Source organism: Schistocerca serialis, chromosome 5 (assembly GCF_023864345.2).
Source record: "Schistocerca serialis cubense isolate TAMUIC-IGC-003099 chromosome 5, iqSchSeri2.2, whole genome shotgun sequence".
In the NCBI taxonomy this organism is placed as follows: domain Eukaryota; kingdom Metazoa; phylum Arthropoda; class Insecta; order Orthoptera; family Acrididae; genus Schistocerca; species Schistocerca serialis.
In genome coordinates, this window is record NC_064642.1 from 28,123,673 (window position 1) to 28,149,980 (window position 26,308).

At 39.0% G+C, this 26,308-nt stretch overlaps 1 protein-coding gene across 4 annotated transcripts in view; it reads left to right on the top strand.

The window, feature by feature from the left end:
- The window catches only part of LOC126480699 (protein O-mannosyl-transferase 2), a 195,894-nt gene that overhangs the window by 65,898 nt on the left and 103,688 nt on the right, over positions 1–26,308 (top strand). For all 4 annotated transcript variants that reach the window (XM_050103940.1, XM_050103941.1, XM_050103942.1 and 1 more), the window contains 2 exons: positions 4,601–4,685; positions 26,048–26,152. In XM_050103940.1, the coding sequence (XP_049959897.1) occupies positions 4,601–4,685; positions 26,048–26,152 (190 nt within the window). The remainder of the gene's footprint in view (positions 1–4,600; positions 4,686–26,047; positions 26,153–26,308) is intronic.

Genomic DNA, 26,308 nt, shown 5'->3' on the forward strand with positions numbered 1-26,308 from the left:
GTAGTGAATGCAGGGATTAGCAACCACAAGGAAGTTGCTTCTAGGCTGAATACTGTAACGCCTACAACTATCAAAAAGAAATGCAAAGTATATCTATTTAAAAAAAACTGATAAAAATGCTCTTAATGCCTTTTTAAGAGACTGTCGTCACTCCTTCCGATCTGATCATGTAAGCTTAGAAAAGGTGTGGAATGATTTCAGAGAGATAGTATCAACAACAGTTGAGAGATATATACCACATAAATTAATAAGTGATGGTACTGATCCCCCATGGTACACAAAACAGGTCAGATCACTGTTGCAGAAACACCGAAAAAAACATGTCAAATTTAAAAGAATGCAAAAATCCCCAAGATTGGCAAAGTTTTGCAGAAGTTCAAAATATAGCGCGTACTTCAATGCGAGATGCTTTTAATAATTTCCATGATGAAATTCTGTCTCGAAATCTGGCAGGAAACCCAAAGAGATTCTGGTCATACATAAAGCACACCAGTGGCAAGATACAATCAATACCTTCAATGCGCGATAACAACGGTGAAGTCACTGATGACAGTACCACTAAAGCAGAGTTATTAAACGTGGTTTCCTGAAACTCCTTCACCAAGAAAGACAAAGTAATTATTCCTGAATTCCAATCAAGAACAACTGCCAAGATGAGAAACATAGAAGTAGATGTCCTTGGTGTAACAAAGCAGCTTAAATCACTTAATAAATCCAAGACCTCCAGTCCAGATTGTATACTAGTCAGCTTCCTCTCAGAGTACACTCATAAAATAGCTCCATATTTAGTAATTATATACAACCGCTCCCACACAGAAAGATCTGTACATAAAGACTGGAAAATTTCTCAAGTCACACCAACACCCAAAAAGAGAAGTAGGAGTAATCTGCTGAATTACAGGCCCATATCACTAACATCGATTTGCAGTAGGGTTTTCGAACGTACACTGTATTTGAACATTATGAAGTACCTTGAAGAAAACAATTTATTGACACATAGTCAGCACGGATTCAGAAAATATCGTTCTTGCGAAACACAACTAGTTCTTTATACGCATGAAGTACTGAGTGCTATCGACAGGGGATGTCAAATTGATTCCATATTTTTAGATTTCCAGAAGGCTTTCAACACCGTTCCTCACAAGTGCCTTCTAACCAAACTGCGTACCTATGGAATATCGCCTCAGTTGTGCGACTGGTTTCGTGATTTCATGTCAGAAAGGTCACAGTTCATAGTAATAGACAGAAAGTCATCGAGTAAAACAGAAGTAATATCTGGCGTTCCCCAAGGAAGTGTTATAGGCTCTCTATTGTTCCTGACTATAGTAATGACACAGGAGACAATTTGAGTAGCCGTCTTAGATTGTTTGCAGGTGATGCTGTCATTTACCATCTTGTAAAGTCATCAGATGACCAAAACGAATTGCAAAAGATTTAGATAAGATATCTGTATGGTGCGAAAAGTGGCAATTCACCCTGAATAAAAAAAAGAGTAAAGTTATTCACATGGGTACTAAAAGAAATCCGCTAAATTTCGATTACATGATAAGTCACACAAATCTGAAGGCTGTAAATTCAACTAAATACTTAGGAATTACAATTACCACAATTACAAATAACCTAAATTGGAACAGTCACATAGATAATGTTGTGGGCAGAGCAAACCAAAGACTGCAATTCATTGGCAGAACACTCAGAAGGTGCAACAGGTCTACTAAAGAGATTGCTTACACCACACATGTCCGCTCTAGTCTGGAGTATTGCTGTGAGGTGTGGGATCGACATCAGGTGGGACGGATGACATAGAAAAAGTACAAAGAAGGACAGCTCATTTTGTATTATCGTGTAATAGGGGAGATAGTGCCACAGACATGATACCTGAATCGGAGTGGCAATCATTAAAACAAGGGTGTTTTTCATTGTGATGGGATCTTCTCATGAAATTTCAATCACCAGTTTTCTCCTACGATTGCGAAAACATTCTGTTGGAACCCACCTACATAGGGAGAAATGATTATCACAATAAAATAATAGAAACCATGGCTCGCACAGAAAAATTTAATTGCTCGTTTTTCCCATGCACCGTTCAAGAGTGGATCAGTAGAGACAGTTTGAAGGTGGTTCATTGAACCATCTGCCAGGCACTTTATTGTGAATAGCAGAGTAATCACGTAGATGTAGATGTAGAACCAGGGTCCTCCCAAATACAAGTCCAGTGTGCTAACCACTGCACCACCTTACTCAGTCATGAATGGCTACGGGGATGGCTATCTGGTCTGATGGGGCACAATTCAAACTGAACAGTACTGTAAACTGCCACACCTGCATGTACCGGGCTCCTGAAAATCCTCACTTTAACGTGGACAAACATGTTAATCTACTGGATGTTAATCTGTGGTGTGGTCTGTCAACACATGGTTTGATTGGCCCATTCTTCTCTGAAGGTACTGTAACTGCAGAGGTGTTTTTTCATGTGTTGGAACATCAGTGTTACCTGCCATCTCAGAGGTGTTTGAAAATGAAAGATTTTTCCTTCAACAAGATGGCGCTCCGCCTCACTACCACAGAGATCTTAGGGCCTACTTGAATGAAAATCTACCTGGACGGTGGATGGGTCAAAGACGAGCTGTTGAGTACCCACCATGGTCTCCAGACCTTCCACCTCTTGACTTCTACCTATGGGGGGGGAGGGGGACATTGAAAAGTTTATCAATGAATCACCTTGAAGAATATGGCTTATTGATACATAATCAACATGGATTCCGAAAATATCATTCTTGTGAAAAACAGCTAGCTCTTTATTCCCATGAAGTAATGAGTGCAGTTGACTAGGGATCTCAGATTGATTCCATATTCCTTGATTTCCAGAAGGCTTTTGATACCGTTCCTCACAAGCGACTATTAATCAAACTGCCTGCATATGGAGTATCGTCTCAGTTGTGTGACTAGATTCTTGATTTCCTCTCAGGGAGATCACAGTTCATAGTGATAGACGGTACATCATCAAGTGGAACAGAAGTGATATCTGGTGTTCCACAAGATAGTGTCATAGGCCCTCTGCTGTTCCTGATTTCCGTAAATGATCTAGGTGATAATCTGAGCAGCCCCCTTAGATTTTTTTGCAGATGATTCTGTAATTTACCATCTAGTAAAATCATCAGACAATCAATTCCAATTACAAAATGATCTAGAGAGAATTTCTGTATGGTGCGAAAAGTGGCAGTTGGCACTAAACCAAAAAAAGTGCGAGGTCATCCACATGGTTACTAAAAGAAATCTTATAAATTTTGGGTATACGTTAAATCGCACAAATCTAAGGGCTGTCAGTTCAACTAAATACCTAGGAATTACATTATGAGCAACTTAAATTGGAAAGACCACATAGATAATATTGTGGGGAAGGCGAAACAAAGACTGCGCTTTGTTGGCAGAACACTTAGAAGATGCAACAAACCCACTAAAGAGCCAGCCTGCGTTACACTTGTCCGTCCTCTGCTGGAATATTGCTGTACGGTGTGGGATCCTTACCAGGTAGGACTGATCATAGTTTGGTCAACAGTTCAGCAGCATCAACATTGCTTGATTTCATTTCTCCGGTTCCCATGCCATTACACACAACCCACTTTTCACTCTTAGTAAAAATTATACTTTAGTGAGAATGATCAGTTAAATTACAGAGAAACAAGAAAACACGTTTACGAAAATTAAGCCTACTTGCAACTGTATGTAAACAAAGCTGCAATGTGCAAAGTTTCTAGACACAACAAATTAAAATTTATGCTGCATTTTGCAAATAAGAATTAAAACAATGAAGGGATGTGCTGTACTTAACTTACTGGAAAGAAAAAAGAACAATTAAATGAGATTCTTTAAGTTTACTGTGCCAAAATGTAAACAAAAATATGACTGTAACCCTACTTTATGATCTTTTCGCATTTTCTGGAATAATACGCCAAGAAAAGTGAAACCTGTGAAGGTGAGCTCAAAGAACACACCAATACACATATTTAATTAGTTATCAGTATTAAACTGAGTTTTATTTCAGACTAAATCACGTATTTGTATGAGAGCACAAAAATCGCATGTCTCGCCTGGTGCAGGGCTACCAACCACAATGCTGTTAAATGTCAAGCATCCCTTTTTAAATTTTAGTTAGTGATGGAAACATCGCTTCATCATATATAATTGTGTATGTGAGTGTGTTTTTGGGTATGTGTATTTGCACTCTAGCTCATTGCACTGTTCTGAAAGCTACTGCCTAACAATAGCTCAATGCTTGTACTATTCAGTCAGTTGTCTTCTCTACCCCTAAATTGTTTACATCATCATATATCTATAAAGTAGTGGTTTCACCACTAATTCATACTTGAAAACGAATGTTTGATATCCAAAAATGGTCATTTAAAAAATTTTAATTTTGCAAAAGACACTAAGTGTTATCTATGTATTGTTCACTTGGTGTTACTCCATGTCACCATGGCAGATGTTACCAATATTGTTTCATAGTTACTGTGTCAAATAGAAAACTTTGATACATGTGTTTACTATTGGAAATACATATGCTTCTAAATGTTCATTTTTTGTTATTGTTGTGTTTCAGCTGGGATGAAACACACTTTGGAAAAATGGGAAGCTGGTACATTAATAGGACATTTTTCTTTGATGTGCATCCCCCACTTGGAAAGGTATGTCAAAATGATTATTTTATTTACCTAAAAACAAAGATGATGTGACTTACCAAACGAAAGTGCTGGCACGTCGATAGACACACAAACAAACACAAACATACACACAAAATTCAAGCTTTCGCAACAAACTGTTGCCTCATCAGGAAAGAGGGAAGGAGAGGGAAAGTCGAAAGGATGTGGGTTTTAAGGGAGAGGGCAAGGAGTCATTCCAATCCTGGGAGCGGAAAGACTTACCTTAGGGGGAAAAAAGGACAGGTATACATTCGCACACACACTCATATCCATCCGCACGTACACAGACACAAGCAGATTTTATTTAAATTAAAAGACATGCCAATTTTAAAATTTTGCTGTCTGCATTGAACCAGTCAGAAGACTGGTGACTCGAAAAGAAAAATTGTCATGGTTAATGTGATGGTTTATGCTACAAAAGACAGGGATGGCTAATAGACTGTAAAAGTGTAATGCTCTGCACTAGATATTTTATTTAAAAGAAATAATTTTAACTATTAAAATTAAGACATTATAGTGTAACTGGAGCTTTCATTCTGAAAATGTGATATCGGTGCTAAAGTGTCTTCATAGTGAATGACTAACCTATAAAAGAAGGCACGAGGAATTTGAAAATTGTAGCAGTAAGACAGGTAAATTTGCTCTTAATTACTAAAATGCTCTATGTCGTGTATCAGTGAGCTAGGCCAAGAATTTTTCAGTCGCTTTTGTTTACTGATTTTTGTTTACCTTAATGTTTGGCAGTCCACTGGCAGAATGACAATGAAGTTGTTTCATAGATGCAGATACCATCACCAGTCAATTTTTACTGCACTAGTGGAAATATCATTCTGGCAAAACTGACATCTATGAAATGACATCCACTTCCTCTTGAGAGATGTGTATACTGTATTTTGTATTTACAATTCAGAACACTTCAGTTACATATCATTTACAAGCATGCCACAACCTGCAGAAAGACTGTGCTTATACCCCCATCTTGCAGATATCCTGTACCCATCCAAACCCAAGCAGATGCACAAAATAAATGACAATTCCATGCATAATATGTGGGTCACAACTAAGTAACTAACTTGAAAACACTTATACTATTAGAATGTAACAATATATCAATTCCATCCTGGATTTTCCATTGTTTGATTTACACTATTAGAGAAAGACATAGGATAACACATATCACTTTCCCCATGTGATATGTTACGCCACAATATCTTGGGCTACAGAAATTATACAGCTGTTGAAAATATGGGCATAATAAACCATTTTTTGTTCCTGAAACCATTTATGCTGCTATACTATATTTTTCAATTATTTTTTTTATTTTTTGTATGTCATGTTTGGCCAGTATCAAGTATTTTACTATTTTCAATACATAGAAGAACAATATAAATGAAACTTCAAAAATAGCCCAATCAAATAGTACCACATAATATATTTTAAAAACCAATTAAGTACAATTGACTAACCATTACCCACAAAAGTGTGCAATCAGGTATGTCATATCATCATATAGTATACGATCTGTTAAAACTCCATTTCATTTAATAATTTTGTCATTGGCTGCAGAAGAATCATTATTTGTTCACTTTACATTTAAAAAAAAAAAAAATAGTAATACAAGTGGACTTTTAGGCACGTAGTGAATGAAATGGAAAAATATAAAGTGAAGGACTACTCTTCAGGGTTGTTAGGTTGGCTGGAGGCAGTCTCATCACACCTAGGGGTAGGGCAGTAGGTGGGAAAGGGATGACATGTAAAAATAATTTAAATAATTCAGTATTAATGTTGAATCCATAGTTTTGAGGACTACTAGTCCTATATCCCAGACAGATTTTTTTTTGAATGTCTGGAGAAGAACATTGTAACACATGGCTATCTTATAAACGTGAACATTGTTGCACTGTTTAAACTTTACGTCAGCTACTGAATCACTGCATAGTGTACCTTGGACTGGCATACATTGTTGGACTTAGAGTTTAGTTGCCTTAACAGTGTTAATGGAAGTTTCGTTAACATTTCCCATCTTTAGGTTAGGGATTTACACTGAATTTTCTTGTGGACTTGTTTCAGCTGAACTTGGGACAATATATTTCATATCAAGCAATAAAGGGGTTAAGTAACAACACAAAAGCTAGAGCAATTGGTGGCAGTATCAGTGGCATGTCAGTCCACATTTGCTTGAGCTGTACTCTGTTGATTCATGTGTGTAAGTGATTTTGGGTGTGGTGATGGAAAAGGAGTATTCCAAATTGCAGCAAATTATTGATTGCTTTTATTAAACTGAAGAGAAGAACATTAATTTATATTTATTAGATGGAAAGAGATACATAAATGAGGATATATTTACTGCATTAGAAAAATCAAAACACCTGTACACTCTATACAAAGTAGATGGTTAATTTGTAAAATGTTATGGTGACACTGTTTTCACAGCAAAGGCTCTCATACACTGTGACACTCTGTTTTCACAGCAAAGGATCTCATACACTATCAGTGGCTAGTGACAAAACATTTTCTAAGTCTGTGTGCAAGAATATGAGTATGCCTTGACACATTTGGAAGTGTTCAAGCCATTCCAAGTCTCCAAAATGTTGGAACAGAATAATCTTCCATGAGTGACCACTTTGTACACTTTTTACTATAACACATGTAATTAAGAAAAAGTAATTTTGAATCAATTAAGTAGTGTGGGTAAGAATATTTCCAAAGTACTGAACCTCACTTCATAGGGGAGATGAAATCAGAAAGTTAATTTACTGACACCAGCTGATGCTTGGATGTTTTACTGGACTAGAAAAAGTGATTCAGGTGTAATGTGTAAATAAATAATAAATTATCACCACTTGGTAATTTATGTTACCTTTCCGAGGCGTACGGTTGAGAACATCATACTACTCTGGTAGAAAAACTTAAGTATTATGGAATTGATGGCTTTACACACAACTGGTTTGAATCATAGCTAATAAACAGAAAGCAAAAATTAATACTTAGTAATCCAATGTTGAGAGGAAAGAACATTTTAGTGACTAGGGAGAATTAATGGAAGGAATCCCAGAAGGTTCAATTTTGGGTCCATTCCTATTCCTTATGCATGTGTATGACCATCCTTAATTCATCAAGCAGAATTGGTATTTTTTGCAAATGATACTAGTGTTGTAATATATCCCACTAGAGAGAGAGAGGAACAGAAGAGATTGTAAATGATGTTTTTCCAAAGAATTATTAAGTGCTTCCTTCCAAATGGACTCTCTCTTAATTTTGAGAGAACACGCTGTATTCAGTTCTGTACAATAAATAGAGTCATGCCAACAGTTGCTGTAGCATGGCTTATGGAATAACTTTCTGGGGTTACTAATCATTGAGGAACTAAGTACTGAGTGTACAGAAGTGAGCAGTAAGAATAATAACACCCTCAGTTATCATGTAGGCACCTCTTCAAGGAGTTAGGCATTTTAACTGCACCAATACAATACGTATATATTTACTAATGAAATTCATGATAAATAATCCATCACAATTTTAGAAGAAGAGTGATGTCCATACCTACAACACTACAGGGAAAAAAAAAGACTTTTATTACCCATTATTAAAGCTGTCAGTGGCTCAGAAACAAGCTCAACTTGCAGCAACAAAAATTTTTGATCTTTTGCCAATACCATAAAATGTCTGGCAGGTAGTGCAGGAAAGCAGGTTCTGAACCTAGCCTAAAATCACTTTTCCTAGACAACTCCTTCCATTCCACAGACTAATTTTTAGTGAAAAACTGGTAGCATTGGGAAAAAAGAAAAAAAATTCTTGTGTAGTTGCATGATTAAGACTGAAAAAATAATATGTTTATTAATGTCAATACTAAATGTGTATACATATCCTGTAATCAGACTCATTCCACATGGTTTTGATAAAAAATCATTCAGATTATCTATGGAACCTGTAACTAACTAACTAACTCCCACTGGAAAAGAATTTTCAAAATTTGGTTTTCATCTTCTAGAAGTTCTGTGTAGATGTAATGTGTAGGAAATTTCTTTATGATGATACAATACTGTATGTGAAGAAGATGCTGACCTAATTGAAGGGACTGTCTTATCATGAAAGTGAGAGGATGAGACAATTTGATAACATGGGATTGTTTGCTATTAACAACAGACTCTTAAGTGTTAAAGATTAGTGAGTTCTAGCATGCAAAATTCAAAACTACTGAACTGGAAATCCTTAGTACCAGAGAAAGAAAAAAGAAAGAAAAACTGGACAATGGCTGGTTTGTGGGTGATACCATTAGTCTTTGAAGTCAATCTACTGTCCATTCACCTGGCTGTGTGTCCCACCAACCTTCCATTTAATATTCATCATAGACATATTTTTGATCTGTTTGTTTACCTATTTACTAAAATGTAGACTTTCACAGCCGGAAATATCATGTCCATTATAATTATCCGGGCTGTTATGCCGTGGTCGGTTGATGAATCCCGAAACGTTGGGAATTGACACGGAATTCATCAACCGACCACGGCATAACAGCCCGGATAATTATAATGTTTACCTATTTCTCATGCTATCTCAGTACTCATAATGTGCTACAGGACTGAAACTCGTCCTTCACTTGGCATCAGGTAGTATATGCCTTCTTAATTTAGGAGAAATTACACACTTTACCATAGAAGTGGTGTTGTGGGGCAGCATGTTTTACCGTTCTTTCCTGCAGTGGAAGTTCATCCACATGACAAGAGCCTGTAAATTACTGATGTTGTCAACATGAAAATAGCCTTAGCAAAGTTACATGCAATTTGCAGTCGTCTTGTCCACATTTCAGTTTGCCATGGCAGAAAAGTAAACTCTCTTTCACTACTGTGAGGGACTGAGGAAGTTACTATGAAAATTAAAAGTTTACTGATTGTAATAAGCTGTACTTCCCCATGAACCATGGACCTTGACGTTGGTGGGGAGGCTTGCGTGCCTCAGCGATACAGATGGCCGTACTGTAGGTACGACCACAACGGAGGGGTATCTGTCGAGAGGCCAGACAAATGTGTGGTTCCTGAAGAGGGGCAGCAGCCTTTTCAGTAGTTGCAGGGGCAACAGTTTGGATGATTGACTGACCTGGCCTTGCAACATTAACCAAAACGGCCTTGCTGTGCTGGTACTGCGAATGGCTGAAAGCAAGGGGAAACTATGGCCGTAATTTTTGCCGAGGGCATGCAGCTTTACTGTATGGATAAATGATGATGGCATCCTCTTGGGTAAAATATTCCGGAGGTAAAATAGTCCCCCATTTGGATCTCCGGGCAGGGACTACTCAGGAGGACTTCGGTATCAGGAAAAAGAAAACTGGCATTCTACGGATCGGAGCGTGGAACGTCAGATCCCTTAACCGGGCAGGTAGATCAGAAAATTTAAAAAGGGAAATGGATAGGTTAAAGTTAGATATAGTGGGAATTAGCGAAGTTCGGTGGCAGGAGGAACAAGACTTTTGGTCAGGTGAATACAAGGTTATAAACCCAAAATCAAATAGGGGTAATGCAGGAGTAGGATTAATAATGAATAAAAAAATAGGTGTACGGGTAAGCTACTACAAACAGAATAATGAACACATTATTGTGGCCAAGATAGACACGAAGCCCACGCCTACTATAGTAGAAGAAGTTTATATGCCAACTAGCTCTGTAGATGATGAAGAAATTGAAGAAATGTATGATGAGATAAAAGAAATTATTCAGGTAGTGAAGGGAGACGAAAATTTAATAGTCATGGGTGACTGGAATTCGAGAGTAGGAAAAGGGAGAGAAGGAAACATAGTAGGTGAATATGGATTGGGGCTAAGAAATGAAAGAGGAAGTCGCCTGGTAGAGCTTTGCACAGAGCACAACTTAATCATAGCTAACACTTGGTTCAAGAATCATAAAAGAAGGTTGTACACATGGAAGAATCCTGGAGATACTAAAAGGTATCAGATAGATTATATAATGGTAAGACAGAGATTTAGGAACCAGGTTTTAAATTGTAAGACATTTCCAGGGGCAGATGTGGACTCTGACCACAATCTATTGGTTATGACCTGTAGATTAAAACTGAAGAAACTGCAAAAAGATGGGAATTTAAGGGGATGGGACCTGGATAAACTGAAAGAACGAGAGATTGTACATAGTTTCAGGGAGAGCATAAGGGAACAATTGACAGGAATGGGGGAAGGAAGTACAGTAGAAGAAGACTGGGTAGCTCTGAGGGATGAAGTAGTGAAGGCAGCAGAGGATCAAGTAGGTAAAAAGACGAGGGCTAGTAGAACTCCTTGGGTAACAGAAGAAATATTGAATTTAATTGATGAAAGGAGAAAATATAAAAATGCAGTAAATGAAGCAGGCAAAAAGGAATACAGACGTCTCAAAAATGAGATCGACAGGAAGTACAAAATGGCTAAGCAGGGATGGCTAGAGGACAAATGTAAGGATGTAGAGGCTTATCTCACTAGGGATAAGATAGATACTGCCTACAGGAAAATTAAAGAGACCTTTGGAGAAAAGAGAACCACTTGTATGAATATCAAGAGCTCAGATGGAAACCCAGTTCTAAGCAAAGAAGGGAGAGAAGGAGTATATAGAGGGTCTATACAAGGGCGATGTACTTGAGGACAATATTATGGAAATGGAAGAGGATGTAGATGAAGATGAAATAGGAGATATGATACTGCGTGAAGAGTTTGACAGAGCACTGAAAGACTTGAGTCGAAACAAGGCCCCCGGAGTAGACAACATTCCATTAGAACTACTGACGGCCTTGGGAGAGCCAGTCCTGACAAAACTCTAGCATCTGGTGAGCAAGATGTATGAGACAGGTGAAATACCCTCAGACTTCAAGAAGAATACAATAATTCCAATCCCAAAGAAAGCAGGTGTTGACAGATGTGAAAATTACCGAACTATCAGTTTAATAAGTCACAGCTGCAAAATACTAACGCAAATTCTTTACAGATGAATGGAAAAACTGGTGGAAGCCGACTTCGGGGAAGATCAGTTTGGATTCCGTAGAAATGTCGGTACACGTGAGGCAATACTGACCTTACAACTTATCTTAGAAGAAAGATTTAGGAAAGGCAAACCTACATTTCAAGCTTTTGTAGACTTAGAGAAAGCTTTTGACAATGTTGACTGGAATACTCTCTTTCAAATTCTAAAGGTGGCAGGGGTAAAATACAGGGAGCGAAAGGCTATTTACAATTTGTACAGAAACCAGATGGCAGTTATAAGAGTCGAGGGGCATGAAAGGGAAGCAGTGGTTGGGAAAGGAGTGAGACAGGGTTGTAGCCTCTCCCCGATGTTATTCAATCTGTATATTGAGCAAACAGTAAAGGAAACAAAAGAAAAATTCAGAGTAGGTATTAAAATCCATGGAGAAGAAATGAAACTTTTGAGGTTCGCTGATGACATTTTAATTCTATCAGAGACAGCAAAGGACTTGGAAGAGCTGTTGAACGGAATGGACAGTGTCTTGAAAGGAGGATATAAGATGAACATCAACAAAAGCAAAATGAGGATAATGGAATGTAGTCGAGTTAAGTCGGGTGATGCTGAGGAAATGAGACACTGAAAGTAGTAAATCAGTTTTGCTATTTGGGGAGAAAAATAACTGATGATGGTCAGAGAGAGACTATAAAATGTAGACTGGCAATGGCAAGGAAAGCATTTCTGAAGAAGAGAAATTTGTTAACATCGAGTATAGATTTAAGTGTCAGGAAGTCGTTTCTGAAAGTATTTGCATGGAGTGTAGCCATGTATGGAAGTGAAACATGGACGATAAATGGTTTGGACAAGAAGAGAATAGAAGCTTTCGAAATGTGGTGCTACAGAAGAATGCTGAAGATTAGATGGGTAGATCACATAACTAATGATAAAGTATTGAATAGAATTGGGGAGAAGAGGAGTATGTGACACGACTTGACAAAAAGAAGGGACCAGTTAGTAGGACATGTTCTGAGGCATCAAGGGATCACAAATTTAGCATTGGAGGGCAGCATGGAGGGTAAAAATCGTAGAGGGAGACCAAGAGATGAATACACTAAGCAGATTCAGAAGGGTGTGGGTTGCAGTAAGTACTGGGAGATGAAGAAGCTTGCACAGGATAGGGTAACATGGAGAGTTGCATCAAACCAGTCTCAGGACTGAAGACCACAACAACAAACAGCAATAATAAAATTATAAAATCATCATGTCTGTTTGAACACACAAATCTCCAGACCTATTACACAAATTTTAATGGTGTTTTCACCGGTAACTCGAGTGTAGCATGGGGCAACAACATGTTTTATTTCATCAGAATCAGATCACGGGAAAAACATTATGATTTAAAGTTTTATCTAAAATTGCCCCATCTGTCTATTTGAACATACTAATCTCCAAAACTATCTACAGATTTTCATTGGGTTTTCACAGGTAACATGAGCATAGCTTGGGCTTTTTTTAAAAAAAAACAAAAAAAAAAAAACAGTTTTTTTATGATCAAAATCAGATCATGGGGAAAAAGATACCATAATTTAAAGTTTAAGGAATATGCTTAGTTCTGATTTTTACCTTAGTGATATTGTAATACACTAAAGAATGAGTATGGCAATGTCAGCTTTGTAGCGCACCAAATAACCAATAGATCACGCTTTTAGTTTTTTTTTAACCCTGTGGCAGATGTATTTTTGGAAGTGTACATCAGTGACAGAATTAAGTGCCCAATCCTGCCTACACAAATGCAAACTCATAGCGAATTTACTTGGCTCACAGATAAGTATTTACCGATTTTGTTTTGTTTATTGTGTGTTAAAAACTCAACAAAATTGCTTTGCTTCTCTCAATAGGTTTCATTTATATTTGATTTTTTGGCTGGGAAAAATGAATTAATTGAAAAGTGATCCTGTAAGGGTTTCATCTTATATATTGGTTGAGGTACAGAACCCTAAAAAGTGATGGTATGCAAAGGCCCTTTTTTAACCTCTGTTGCGAAACGCATGTGTGTTTGGGGGAGGGGGGGGGGGGGAGGGGTTGGGGGGGCGTGCATGTGTGCACACACTCCACTTGTTGCACTGGTTTAGAATATAGGTAGTGCACAAAAATCTATGAGACCAAATGTTAAATTTTAAACAGTCCAAATCAACTGAAACCTTGCTCTCTCAGATCTTGTATGCAGACAACCATTTGAGGCACATGTTCATGGTAGCTACGAGTACTAACTGTACAATGTAAACCGTCATGAAACTCTGGTACTGTCTTGTTGACTGACTGTTACACACACAGTTGACAAAATGACTGAGCCATGAGGTTTCTGCAGGTTTGATTATATAGTCTTAGTGCATGCCAAGAAATGGAACAACCATTTCTAAACTGCCAGTGCACCTGCCCCCGTGTTCTAAAAGTACGCTCTTGGCACACTAAATTTGTGGTAACTTTCCCAATTGAAATTTCATTGACACTCTAATTTTTCCTATTGTGAGTCTTTCTGTAAGGGACATTTCATTTAAATTTTGTTTATACATTGCTGGCCACCCAAAATTCAGCATCCTGAAATAAGCATACAAATCAGGTGAAAATGCAACATGTGTTTGTGGAAACGAGAGATGCACACGATTAGCATTTTGGTGGAGGTGCACTGCACAGGTGCCAGTAGCACCACATAGAAGTGCTATATAAAGAGTGAACAAATCGTCATGTGAATGCACTGGAATTGTTCTGTCATTTGGTTGTTTTGCATAAGCAGATTCAGTAGAGAAAAGTGAGTGCCTTTTTAGCATGTTTCGGAGGTCAACTGAGGAAGAATAGTTGCTTATAGGGATTGCAGATTATCCTTCAGAGAAGTCGGTGATCGTATTGGACAGAACCAAGCAACTGTGATGTTGATCTGTAATTGCTGGATGCAGAATGGAACAATGGATCAACAGGACCAATTGCCCTCACCTCATTGCACCACTACATGTGATGACAGGCATGTTGTGCACATGGCAGTGGTGGATCGCTCTGCCACATCACGAACTGTATCACAACAATTTTGATCTGTTGTGCAACATGCAGTGTCCACACTTACCATTCACTGTTGTTTGCTGCAGAGTGGACTGTCCACAAGACGTCCATTGCTGCATTTACCACTGAATTAGTGCCACAGGTGTTTGTGCTGGCAATGGTGTGTTGAGCAACAGACATGGGCAACTGAATGGAAGAACATTGTTACTACCAACGAATCCTGATTCTGCCTGTGCCACAATGATGGCCGGATTAGAGCCTGGAGACACCATGGTGAGAGGCTGTTGAACAGTTGCCTTGTGCATCACCATACTGGTCCTGCATCCAGTACTATGGTTTGGGGTGGTATTGGATTCTGCTCCCGCAACCCCCTAGTACGCATTACCATTAGGCTAACCAGCCAGCATTACATCTACAAAGTGTTGGAGCCTGTTGTCCTCCAATACCTTCGGAGCTTGCTGATGGCTGCATTGCAACACAATAATGCATGACCACCTATAGCACACATCAGATTGCATTGCTGCCTTGGCCTCCCTGTTCTCCAGATCTCTTGCCTATCAAAAATGTCTGGTCAATGATTGCGGAACGACTGGTCCAGAACGTGCCACACACTGCTACACCAGATCAGCTATGGCAATATGTGCAAGCAGCATGCACTGCTACACCCCAACATCACATCCAGAGCCTCTTCGATTTAATGCTGAACGTGTAGCAGCAGCTATAGCCAGTTATGACAACTACACTCAATAGTGATTTTATCATCTTCCTCACTTCACATGGAGCCATATTTTCAATCACATGATCATTGTACAATGTGCTATCTCCCAAATCAATTTGGATGTGGTATCTCCAGTCCTTCTTGTTGTTGCATTTCGGATGGCCAACTGTGTATATCATAATAAATGTAGTTGGTATGGTGTTTTAAATGAAACTTCATGTGGTCTTTATCCTCTGAGCTGTCCATTCTGTCTTTGCTGTACCCATTTAAATTACATTAATCCTTTTGAAATTGGTACATCAGACTCCTTTTCTAGACAGAATATGGTGCTGTAACCTCTGTATTCTAACTTATTCGTAAAATTGTTAAAAGTAATTTTACAGGACACTTCTGTATAATATAAACACAGAAAACTGCTACCAGTCAGTTTTTCAAAATGGTTATTTATTCCATAAACCAGTCTTTGAACCTGAAGATGAGCCTGAATTGGTTTGAAAGGTTCATGGAATAAATAACTGTTTCAAAAAAGTGACTGGTTGCAGTTTTTTTGTATTTGTATTAAATAAACAGTCACAGGTTCTTAAACATCTGTAATGGATAAGCTCAATGTACTGCTGTACAATTTTCATACCAAAATACACATACTATTAAGAAGTCAACTTTGTATCTTGAAATTCACCTGGATGTAAAACTTAATAAAAATTGATTTTCGGAGAAACTATTTATCTGGTGATGTTCAAATTCTAGATTCATTACTTTTACATGTTTACACACATTTTTATTATCAATTTACGTGTGTTTTGATGTTGTGGTCTTCAATCCAGAGACAGCTCTCCATGCTTCTCTATCCTGAGCAAGCCTCTTCATCTCCGAATAAGTACTGCAATCCTTCTGAATCTGCTTAGTGTATTTATCTCTTGGTCTCTCTCTGTGATTTTTACCCTCCACACTTGCCTCCAATACTAAATTGGTGATCCATTGATGCTTCAGAATGTGTCCTCCCAACTGATCCCTTCTCCTAGACACATTGTGCCACAATTTCTTCTTCTCCCCAAATCTATTCATTACCTCCTCATTAGTTACGTGATCTATCCACCTAATCTTCAGCATTCTTTTGTAGCACCACATTTCAAAAGCTTCTATTCTCTTCTTGTCTACACTGTTTATCATCCGTGTTTCACTTTCATACATGGCTACACTCCATACAAATACATCCATAAAAGACTTCCTGACACTTAAATCTATATTCGATGTTAACAAATTTCTCTTTTTCAGAAACGCTTTCCTTGCCATTGCCAGTCTACATTTTATAGTCTCTCTCTGACCATCATCAGTTATTTTTCTCCCCAAATAGCAAAACTGATTTACTACTTTCAGTGTCTCATTTACTAATCTAATTCCTTCAGCATCACCTGATTTAATTTGACTGCATCCCATTATCCTTGTTTTGTTTGTGTTGATGTTCATCTTATATCCTCCATTCAAGGCACTGTCCATTGCATTCAGCTGCTCTTCCAGGTCCTTTGCTGTCTCAGACAGAATTACGATGTCATCAGCAAACCTCAAAGTTTTTATTTCTTCTCCATGGATTTTAATTCTTACTAAATTTTTTTTTTTTTGTTTCCTTTATTGCTTGCTCAATATAAATATTGAATAACATTGGGGATAAGCTACAACCCTGTCTCACTCTCTTCTCAACCGCTGCTTCTCTTTCATGCCCCTCGACCCTTGCAACTGCCATCTGGTTTCTGTACAAATTGTAAATAGACTTTTTCTTCCCATATTTTACACCTGCCACCTTCAGAATTTGAATGAGAGTATTCCAGTCAAAATTGTGAAATTTCTTTATGTCTACAAATGTGAGAAATGTAGGTTTGCCTTTCCTTAACCTATCTTCTAAGATGAGTCGTAGGGTCAGCATTGCCTCGCGTGTTCGAACATTTCTGCAGAATCCAAACTGACCATCCCAGAGGTCAGCTTCTACCACTTTTTCCATTCGTTTGTAAAGGATTCATGTTAGTATTTTGCACTTATTAAACTGATAGTTCGATAATTTTCACAGAAGTTGCAAGGCATTTTGCCAGTTTCATACATCTTGCTCACCAGATGGAATGTTGTCTACTCCTGGGGCCTTGTTTTGACTTAGGTCTTTCAGTGCTCTCTCAAATTCTTCTTGCAGTATCATACCTCTCCTTTCATCCTCATCTACATCCTCTTCCATTTCCATAATATTGCCCTCAAGTACATTGCTATTGTATAGATCCTCTATGTACTCTTTCCACCTTTCTGCTTTCCCTTTCTTGCTTAGGACTGGTTTCCCATCTATGCTCTTGAGATTCATTTGTCCTCTAGCCATCCCTGATTAGCCATTTTACACTTTCTGTTGATCTCATTTTTGAGACATTTGTATTCCCTTTCACCTGCTTCATTTGCAGCATTTTTATATTTTCTCCTTTCATCAATTAAATTCGGTATCTCTTCTGTTACCCAAAGATTTCTGCTAGCTCTCATTTTTTTACCTACCTTCTGCCTTCACTATTTCATCTCTCAAAGCTACCCATTCTTCTTCTACTGCATTTCTTTCCCCTGATCTTGTCAACAGTTACCTAATGATCTCTCTGAAACTCTCTACAACCTCTGGTTCTTTCAGTTTGTCCAGGTCGCATCGCCTTAAATTCCTGCCTTTTTTACAGTTTCTTCAGTTTTAATCTGCAGTTCATAACCAATAAATTGTGGTCAGAGTCCACATCTGCCCCCTGTAACTGTCTTACAATTTAAAATCTGATTCCTAAATCTCTGTCTTACCATTATATAATCTATCTGGAACCTTCCAGTGTCTCCATGCCTCTTCCATGTATACAATCTTCTTTCATGATTCTTAAACCAAGTGTTAGCTATGATTAAGTTATGCTCTGTGCAAAATTCTACCAGGCGGCTTCCTCTTTCATTCCTTACCCCCAGTCCATATTCACGTACTATGTTTCCTTCTCCCTTTTCCTACAATTGTATTCCAGTCCCCCATGACTATTAAATTTTCATCTCTCTTAACTATCTGAATAATTTCATCATACTTTTCTTCAACTTCTTCATCATCTGCAGAGCTATTTGGCATACAAACTTGTGCTACTGTGGTAGGTGTGGGCTTCATGTCTATTTTGACTACAATAATGTGTTTACTATGCTGTTCATAGTAGCTTATCCACATTCCTATTTTTTTTACTCCTTATTAAAACTTCTCATGGATTACCATAATTTGATTTTGCATTTATAACCCTGTATTCACCTGACCAGAAGTATTGTTCCTCCTGCCACTGAACTTCACTAATTCCCACTGTATCTAACTTTAACGTATCCATTTCCATTTTTTAAATTTTCTAACCTACCTGCTGGATTAAGGGAAATTCCACGCTCCGATCCATAGAACACCAGTTTTGTTTCCCCTGATAACGACATCCTCCTGAGTAATTTCTGCCCAGATATCCGAATGGGGGACTATTTTACCTCCATAATATTTTGACCAAGAGGACATCATCATTTAACCATACAGTAAAGCTGCATGCTCTTGGGAAAAATTATGGCTGTAGTTTCCTCTTGCTTTCAGCCATTCACAGTACCAGCACAGCAAGGCCAGTTTGGTTGATGTTACAAGCAGAGATCAGTCAATCATCTAGACTGTTGCCCCTGCAACCACTGAAAAGGCTGCTGCCCCTCTTCAGGAACCACACAGTTGTCTGCCCTCTCAACCCCTCCGTTCTGGTTGCACCTACAGTACTGCTATCTTTATCGCTGAGGCACGCAAGCCTTCCCACCAATGGCAACTTCCATGGTTCATGGGCTTACATGATTATAAAAATATTAAAATTTTACATATGCAATTGCATAATGTTATGGCTGCCACACAAAGAAGGCTTGGCCTTGGAACAGAGGGGCAGTCCCTATCTCTCTCATTCTTTTTTAACTCACAGCTGTCACTAGCTGTCAAAAGCACTTACTACCCCACAGCGTCCTTATTGGCCACTGAGCTCACTATTTGGTCTCACTGCCATACATTTTGATCAGTGGAAGGTAATATATGATCTACATGTCAGTGACTATTCCCAGTTTGTCTCTGTTACTAGTGTACATTAAGGACAGAGCCAGAAAGAAAAAGTACTGTGTTAAATAATGGAAAATCCAGGATGGAATGTAACAATCTTATGAAAAGGATAGTTGCTACTCACCATATAGCAGAGATGCTGAGTCACAGATAGTTACAACAAAAAGACTGTCACAAAATAAGCTTTCAGCTGACAAGGACTTTGTCAAAAATAGACAACAGACACACACACACACACACACACACACACACACACACACACACACACACACACACACACACACACACACACACACGACTGCAGTCTCTGGCGGTTGAAGCCACACTGCGAGCAGCTGCAACAGCAGTGCATGATGGGAGAGGCAACTGGGTGGGGGTTGTAGAAGGCTGGGGCGGGGAAGGGGAGGGATGCAGAGTAGGGGTGGGGGACAGTAAAGTGCTGCTGGGAGTGTGTAGAGACAAGGTGCATTCGGGAGGTTATATGGAGGGTGGGGTAAGGAAGGGGGTAGTGGAAAAAGAGAGAAGTAAAAAGACTAGGTGTTTTGGTGGAATAGAGGGCTGAGTAGTGCTGGAATGGGAACAGGGAAGGGGCTAGATGGATAAGGACAATGACTAAGGAAGGTTGAGGCCAGCAGGTACGGGAGCCCAGGATATATTGCAGGAAGAGTTCCCACCTGCACTGGTGTTGGTGGAAAGGATCCACATGGCATAGGCTGTGAAGCAGTCATTAAAATGAAGGATATCATGTTGGGCGTCATTAAAATGAAGGATATCATGTTGGGCGGTGTGGTCAGCAACAGGGTGGTCTACTTGTTTCTTGGCCACAGTTTGTCCATGGCCATTCATGCGGGCAGACAGCTTGTTGGTTGTCATGCCCACATAGAATGCAGCATGATGGTTGCAGCTTAGCTTGTAGATCACATTACTGGTTTCACAGGTAGCCCTGCCTTTGATGGGTTAGGTGATGTCTGTGACTGGGCTGGAGCAGGTGATGGTAGGAGGATGTATGGGACAGGTCTTGCATCTAGGTCTATTACAGGGATATGATTCGTGAGGTAAGTGGTTGGGAGCAGGGGTTGTGTATGGATGGATGAGTATATTGTGTAGGTTTGGTGGATGGCAGAATACCACTGTGGGAGGGGGGGGGGGGGGGGAAGGATAGTGGGCAGGATATTTCTCATTTGAGGGCACAATGGGAGGTAGTCAAAGCATGGCAGAGAATGAAATTCAGTTGCTCCAGTCCTGGGTGGTACTGAGTTATTAGAGGAATGCTCCTCTGTGGCCGGGCTGTGAGGCTTTGGAAGGTGATGGGTGCATGGAAAGATAAGGTATGGGAATTTGTTTTTGTACAAGGTTGGAAGCACAATTACAGTTTGTGAAGGCCTCAGTGAGACCCTCGATATTTATCAAGAGAGACTGCTCATCACTGCAGATGCGATAACCGTGGGCAGCTAGGCTGTATGAAAGGGACTCCTTGGTATGGAACTGGTGGCAGCTGTTGAAATTGAGTTGTTGCTGGTGGTTTGCAGGTTTGATATGGACATTGACGTAGCCATCTCCGGGGTGGAATGTCAGCTAGCCTAATTGAGTGCTGTGCAACTGGTATTCTGTGTTTGTTCACAGAGACAACATTCAGTCAACTGCACAGCCACACCAAACATTTTTCACTCATAGGTATGTTAAGTGACTTATCAGCCTTTGTGATATGGAGTACAAATAGTTGTCAGATCTGAGAACAAATATCTGACAGATCATCCGAGAGTATAACAAGGGATCAATAGTTTCTTAACTCCAGCCACCATTTTACATCTGCCACTGCAGTATAGAAATCTGTGAGAAGAATTCATAGAAAAACCCTACATGTTCATTGTCTGTTTTATGATCTAATGTTAAGTCTGGTTTCAGTGGCCACAGACTGTGGCCATTTGTGTGCATGTGTTTTTTGTCTATATTTGACAAAGGTCTTGTTGGCCGAAAGCTCACTTTCTAACAGTCTTTTTGTTGTGCCTATCTGTGTTTCAGCATCTACACTATATGGTGAGTAGCAACTATTCTGTTCATAATATTGTTACATTTCATCCTGGATGTTCCATTGTTTGATTATGGTATAATGAAGTCCTCAAAATATTACAGAAAGAGGTCACTCAGTCTGTAGTATAGTACCTTCAAGTCATAGCATTTTCTTAGAGTTCAGAGCGAGGTTTTCAAGAATACCAAAAAGCAATGGGGAAGAGGGTACCACTTTCAGTTCTAGCAATGAAGAACTATAGAACCTTGTTGTCAACAATTGATAATACTTTGAAGACAGTAGTAACATTCATAAATATTATACTGGAAGAATAAATTCCTTTTATTCTCCATATTCACCCTTAGTGTGGCACAGAAAGGAGTTATGGATACAACCACAAAAATATTTGACCATCTACACAGTTAAGTAAAGAGCACAGTAGATATTAAAATAGACTTCAAACACAAACTGAAGTCATATCTGCCTGATAACTCATATTCCATAGAAGAATTTCAGAATGTGTAATAATATTGTTAGTGTGTGTGTTTTGAAAAGACATACATAGTTAAGTATGAATCACTGTATACAATTATATATCAACAAAAAGAATCAATTTTTGAAAACATAATGTAATTGGATGGATACAAAAATCTACTCACCAAGCAGCAGCAGGAGAAAACATGTAAAGCTTAAGTAAATGTGCAAGTTTTCGTAGTCAGTGGCTATTTGTTCTGACAATACAGTTGAAGGAGGAGGAAGAGGGATGAAGGGAAAGGACTTTCGAGTTCTGGGAAGTGGGGAGAGTTTGGAAATGTTGCCCAGAGCCCCACGTCTGGGAAGACTTACTAGACAAAATGAGAAGAGTCTTTCCTTCTCATCGCATCCAGTGGATGAGAGAGGGTGTGACTGACAGCTGGTAATTGTTAGTTGTTACTATTTTAGAAGTGTGGTTTGCTCTTGTTTAGATTAAGGGTTTTGAGCCAAATCAACTGTCACATAAGAAGTTGGATGTCTTACACCCAAAGAGCATAGGATTAGTCAAAAGGACTGATAAAACAAACCTCATTCTCAGCTTATGTGTCAGAACCGAAGAACCTATTCAGAAAAATTTCTTGTGGCTGAATAAGAATATAAGCTTTGGTTGTTACCACAATCATTGAGCTTCCCTGTATGGGTACTGAAACAGCTGCTGCATGAGTGACATAAGGCGCTATCAGGACATCGTGTGGATTGAACTGATGACAAAAAATTTTGGTAGAGGATGAGGGGGGAGAGAGGAGGGTCTTGAGTAAGAGATCCTGATTTCAGATCATGACAAAATTCAGTTGATGGATCTCTGATGAAGGATGGCGTTACATTTTTCAAGACGTGGGTGGTATTGGATAATAAGGGAAGAACTGGTTGTAGACTGGCTTGCAGTGATGTTGGGTGCCTCTGGATTGTGGCAAGAGATAATGTGACTCCGTGGTTCAAAACACATAGGGAAGGGACATGCGTAAGTGGAATGAGTGATATTTGTTAATATTGCATATAGAATGAATTGTTGTAAGGAATTATGTCTTTTTGTAGGCACGTAAACAGTTTAATGGCAAAACATCCATATTCTATTTATTTATTCAATGTGTTATTGTAACTGAGTTACGCTCAAAGTCAAAATGCACCAAAGTAATACAAGTGTATGTCCTTCTATCTCCAAAGAAGATGAAGACATTGAAAAAAAAGTGTTTAAGCGTTTGTTGAGATAAATCATTCAGTTCATTACGGGAGGCAGAATTTTAATTGTGATGAACAAGTGGAATCTGAGAGTCAGAAAAGGAAGAGAAGAGAAAATATTAGGAGAATATGGACTGGGGGAAGGAATGAAAGGATTATGTGCCTGGTAGAATTCTGCACAGAGCACAATTTAATCATTGCTAACACTTGATTCAAAAATCATTAAAGAAGGTTGTATAATATGTAAAAGAGACCTGGAGACACCAGGATCAGGTGGTTTACATAATGATAAGACAGAGATTTCGAAACCAGGTTTTCAACTACAAAACATTTCCAGTGGTGAACGTGGACTCTGATCATAATTTATTGGTAATGAGTTGTAGAAACACAAAACAGAAGAAATTACAAAAAGATAGAAAATTAAGAGGATGAGATGTGAATAAGTTGAAAGAGCCAAAGGTTGTTGAGAGTTTCAGATGGAGCATTAGGCATCTATTGACTGAAACAGGACAAAGGACACTATAGAAGATGACTGAGTAGTTGTGAGAAATGGCATAGTGAAGGCAGCAGAGATACAACTAGGCAGAGACTTAAGGCCCAGTGGGAATACTTGGATAATATGTGAGCCATTGAATTTCTCTCAATTCAGTCGAAAAAATAAATTATTAGACATAATTTTTGGCCATCCTTACTTTCAGGAGACGGAATGTTTAGTACTGTCAACAGACACACTGGGGTGCAAAAGATAAGGATGAAAGGCACTTTTGCATGATGTGTTGCTGTCAATTAACAAAACTTGGTGAAACTTGGGTCCTGTCTAGAAAAAGCTACAAGAGTGTAGTAGAGAAGCTAACTGAAAGAAATACACAATGAGATGAAAAGAAATGGCACTTTTATTCAAAGAAAATAATTATTACACTAAAGTCATTATGGTTTATGATAGTCCCCTGGACATTAAAAAAGGTGGATGCAGATCTCTATAAGATATGTGATCATCACAGATGGCAATGCATGTTCTGCAATGGGTTCCCATGCTGGCCATTAGGCTGGTAAGGCTCCGCCAGCGTGATGGACAACTGCTGAATGGTTATTGGTGCGTGGGAACAAGCTACCATATATCTCTCCAATGCATTCCACAGGTGCTCAAAGGAAATGAGCAGACCTGTCCATTTGCCAAGTATCCTCTTGTTCCAAAAATTGCTCCACCTACACTGTACAATGCTGTCGTGCTTTGTGGTCTGTAAAAATGAAATCAGTGTTGAATGCACCCCTGAAGAGATGCACATGGGGAAGTAGTGCAATGCACAGTAACACTGACAGGTGAGCATACCGGTACATCCAGAATCACTACTCAGACTGAATATGCTCTCATCTGAGAGGAGCACGTGATCTCACACCTCAGTTCAGTACCTATGTTCTTGGCACTATTGAGAATGGTGCCTCCAGTATGTGGGTGTCGACAAAATGCAAGGTACTATCATTGGGCAAAGAGACCACCATATTGTCACCGTGCCACTGTAGAGCTTGAGATTGTGTGCTTTGCAGTACTGTTAAACGTGGTTGCAGTTGCACCTGCTGCTTCATGTGGGGTGGCTTCTTGCTTGTTGCACAGTGTAGTGGTCATCTGCTGTTTGACATTAGTCGATCACCTCCCTTCCTTCAGGCAGCAGTGCCTGTGATTTGGAATGCACCCAATGCACATGAAAAAATGCTCTGAGCAATACCAAACACCTGGGCTACACAAGTCACATTTAACCTTTCTTCCAATCTCATAATGATTCTTCTCTGTGTGAAGTCATCCAGATATTGTCTCCAGACCATGTTATAATGAAGAACTCTGCAACTGCTCACTGATTGACACACACTGACTTCCCATTTCTTGAACTGCCTGGTGTTGTGGGGTCAGTCCCATTTGGCACTATAGGCACACCGATCTCGCACCATGTGATGTACAACTGTTTATGCATGACTGGGAGACCTCTGGCAACATGTTCGCTCACTTTCATTCATTTCCATTGAGTTGTTAATATGGTACTTTATCTATCTCATACTTATGTTTTATGGAGCAATGTATAAAAGTAAAATGATAACACTATTCAAGCTTTTGAAACTATTAGTTCCTTGGGGCAGAATGATGGATAGGTTGGGAAAAGTTAAAAAATGGGTCACTCAGACCCAAAGATGAGAGGGAAAATTAGAAAATAAAAGAAAGTTACACCTTGACACGGAATTGAACCCTTGTACTTGACTGTCCTAATGTAAAACTCTACCCCCTGCACTAATTGGGCAACACTGCTATGCAATGCTGCATGGAGAATGTTTGTGAGATGTGATACAGTGTTGCCAAATTGCCTTTCTTTGCAATCCATTTTCTACCAAAGATAGACAGAGGAGCAAATTTTGTTACAGACTTTTTTGTGCTGTTAGTAAGCAAGGAACCATACTGTGATGTCCGAGTGCGCAAATCTTTGGTACATGTGCTGGTCGACTTACTGTTTTTATTTATTTAATCGTATGGCTAGGGCCCCCTGTCGAGCAGGCCATTCGCCTGGTGCCGGTCTTTCAATTTGATGTCACTTTGGCGACCTGCAGTCGATGAGGGTGATAGGACGATGATGAGGACAGCACAACACCCAGTCCCTGGGCAGAGGAAATTTCCCGACCCAGCCGGGAATCGAACCCGGGCCCAGAGGATTGACAGTCTGTCACGCTGACCATTCAGCTACCGGGGTGGAAAATTTACTGTTGCTAATATGCAATAGAAAATAAAAATATTTTATCAATATACATTTCATTTCTAATGTAATAAATTTGTTTTTACAGATGTTAATTGCTCTCTCAGGCTATCTGACTGGATATGACGGAACATTTCCCTTTGAGAAACCTGGTGACAAATATGAAAACGTGAATTACACGGGAATGCGTGTGGTGAGTATTTTATGTGCAAAATTTGAGATAAAATTATTTTGTTACTATGATGCGTTTCCTGAGTACAATTTTGGGTCTGACCTAGATTTGATTTTGTTATGTAAGAATTTTGAGAATGCCTTATGTATAACGCTATTACAGGTTTACTCAATCTAA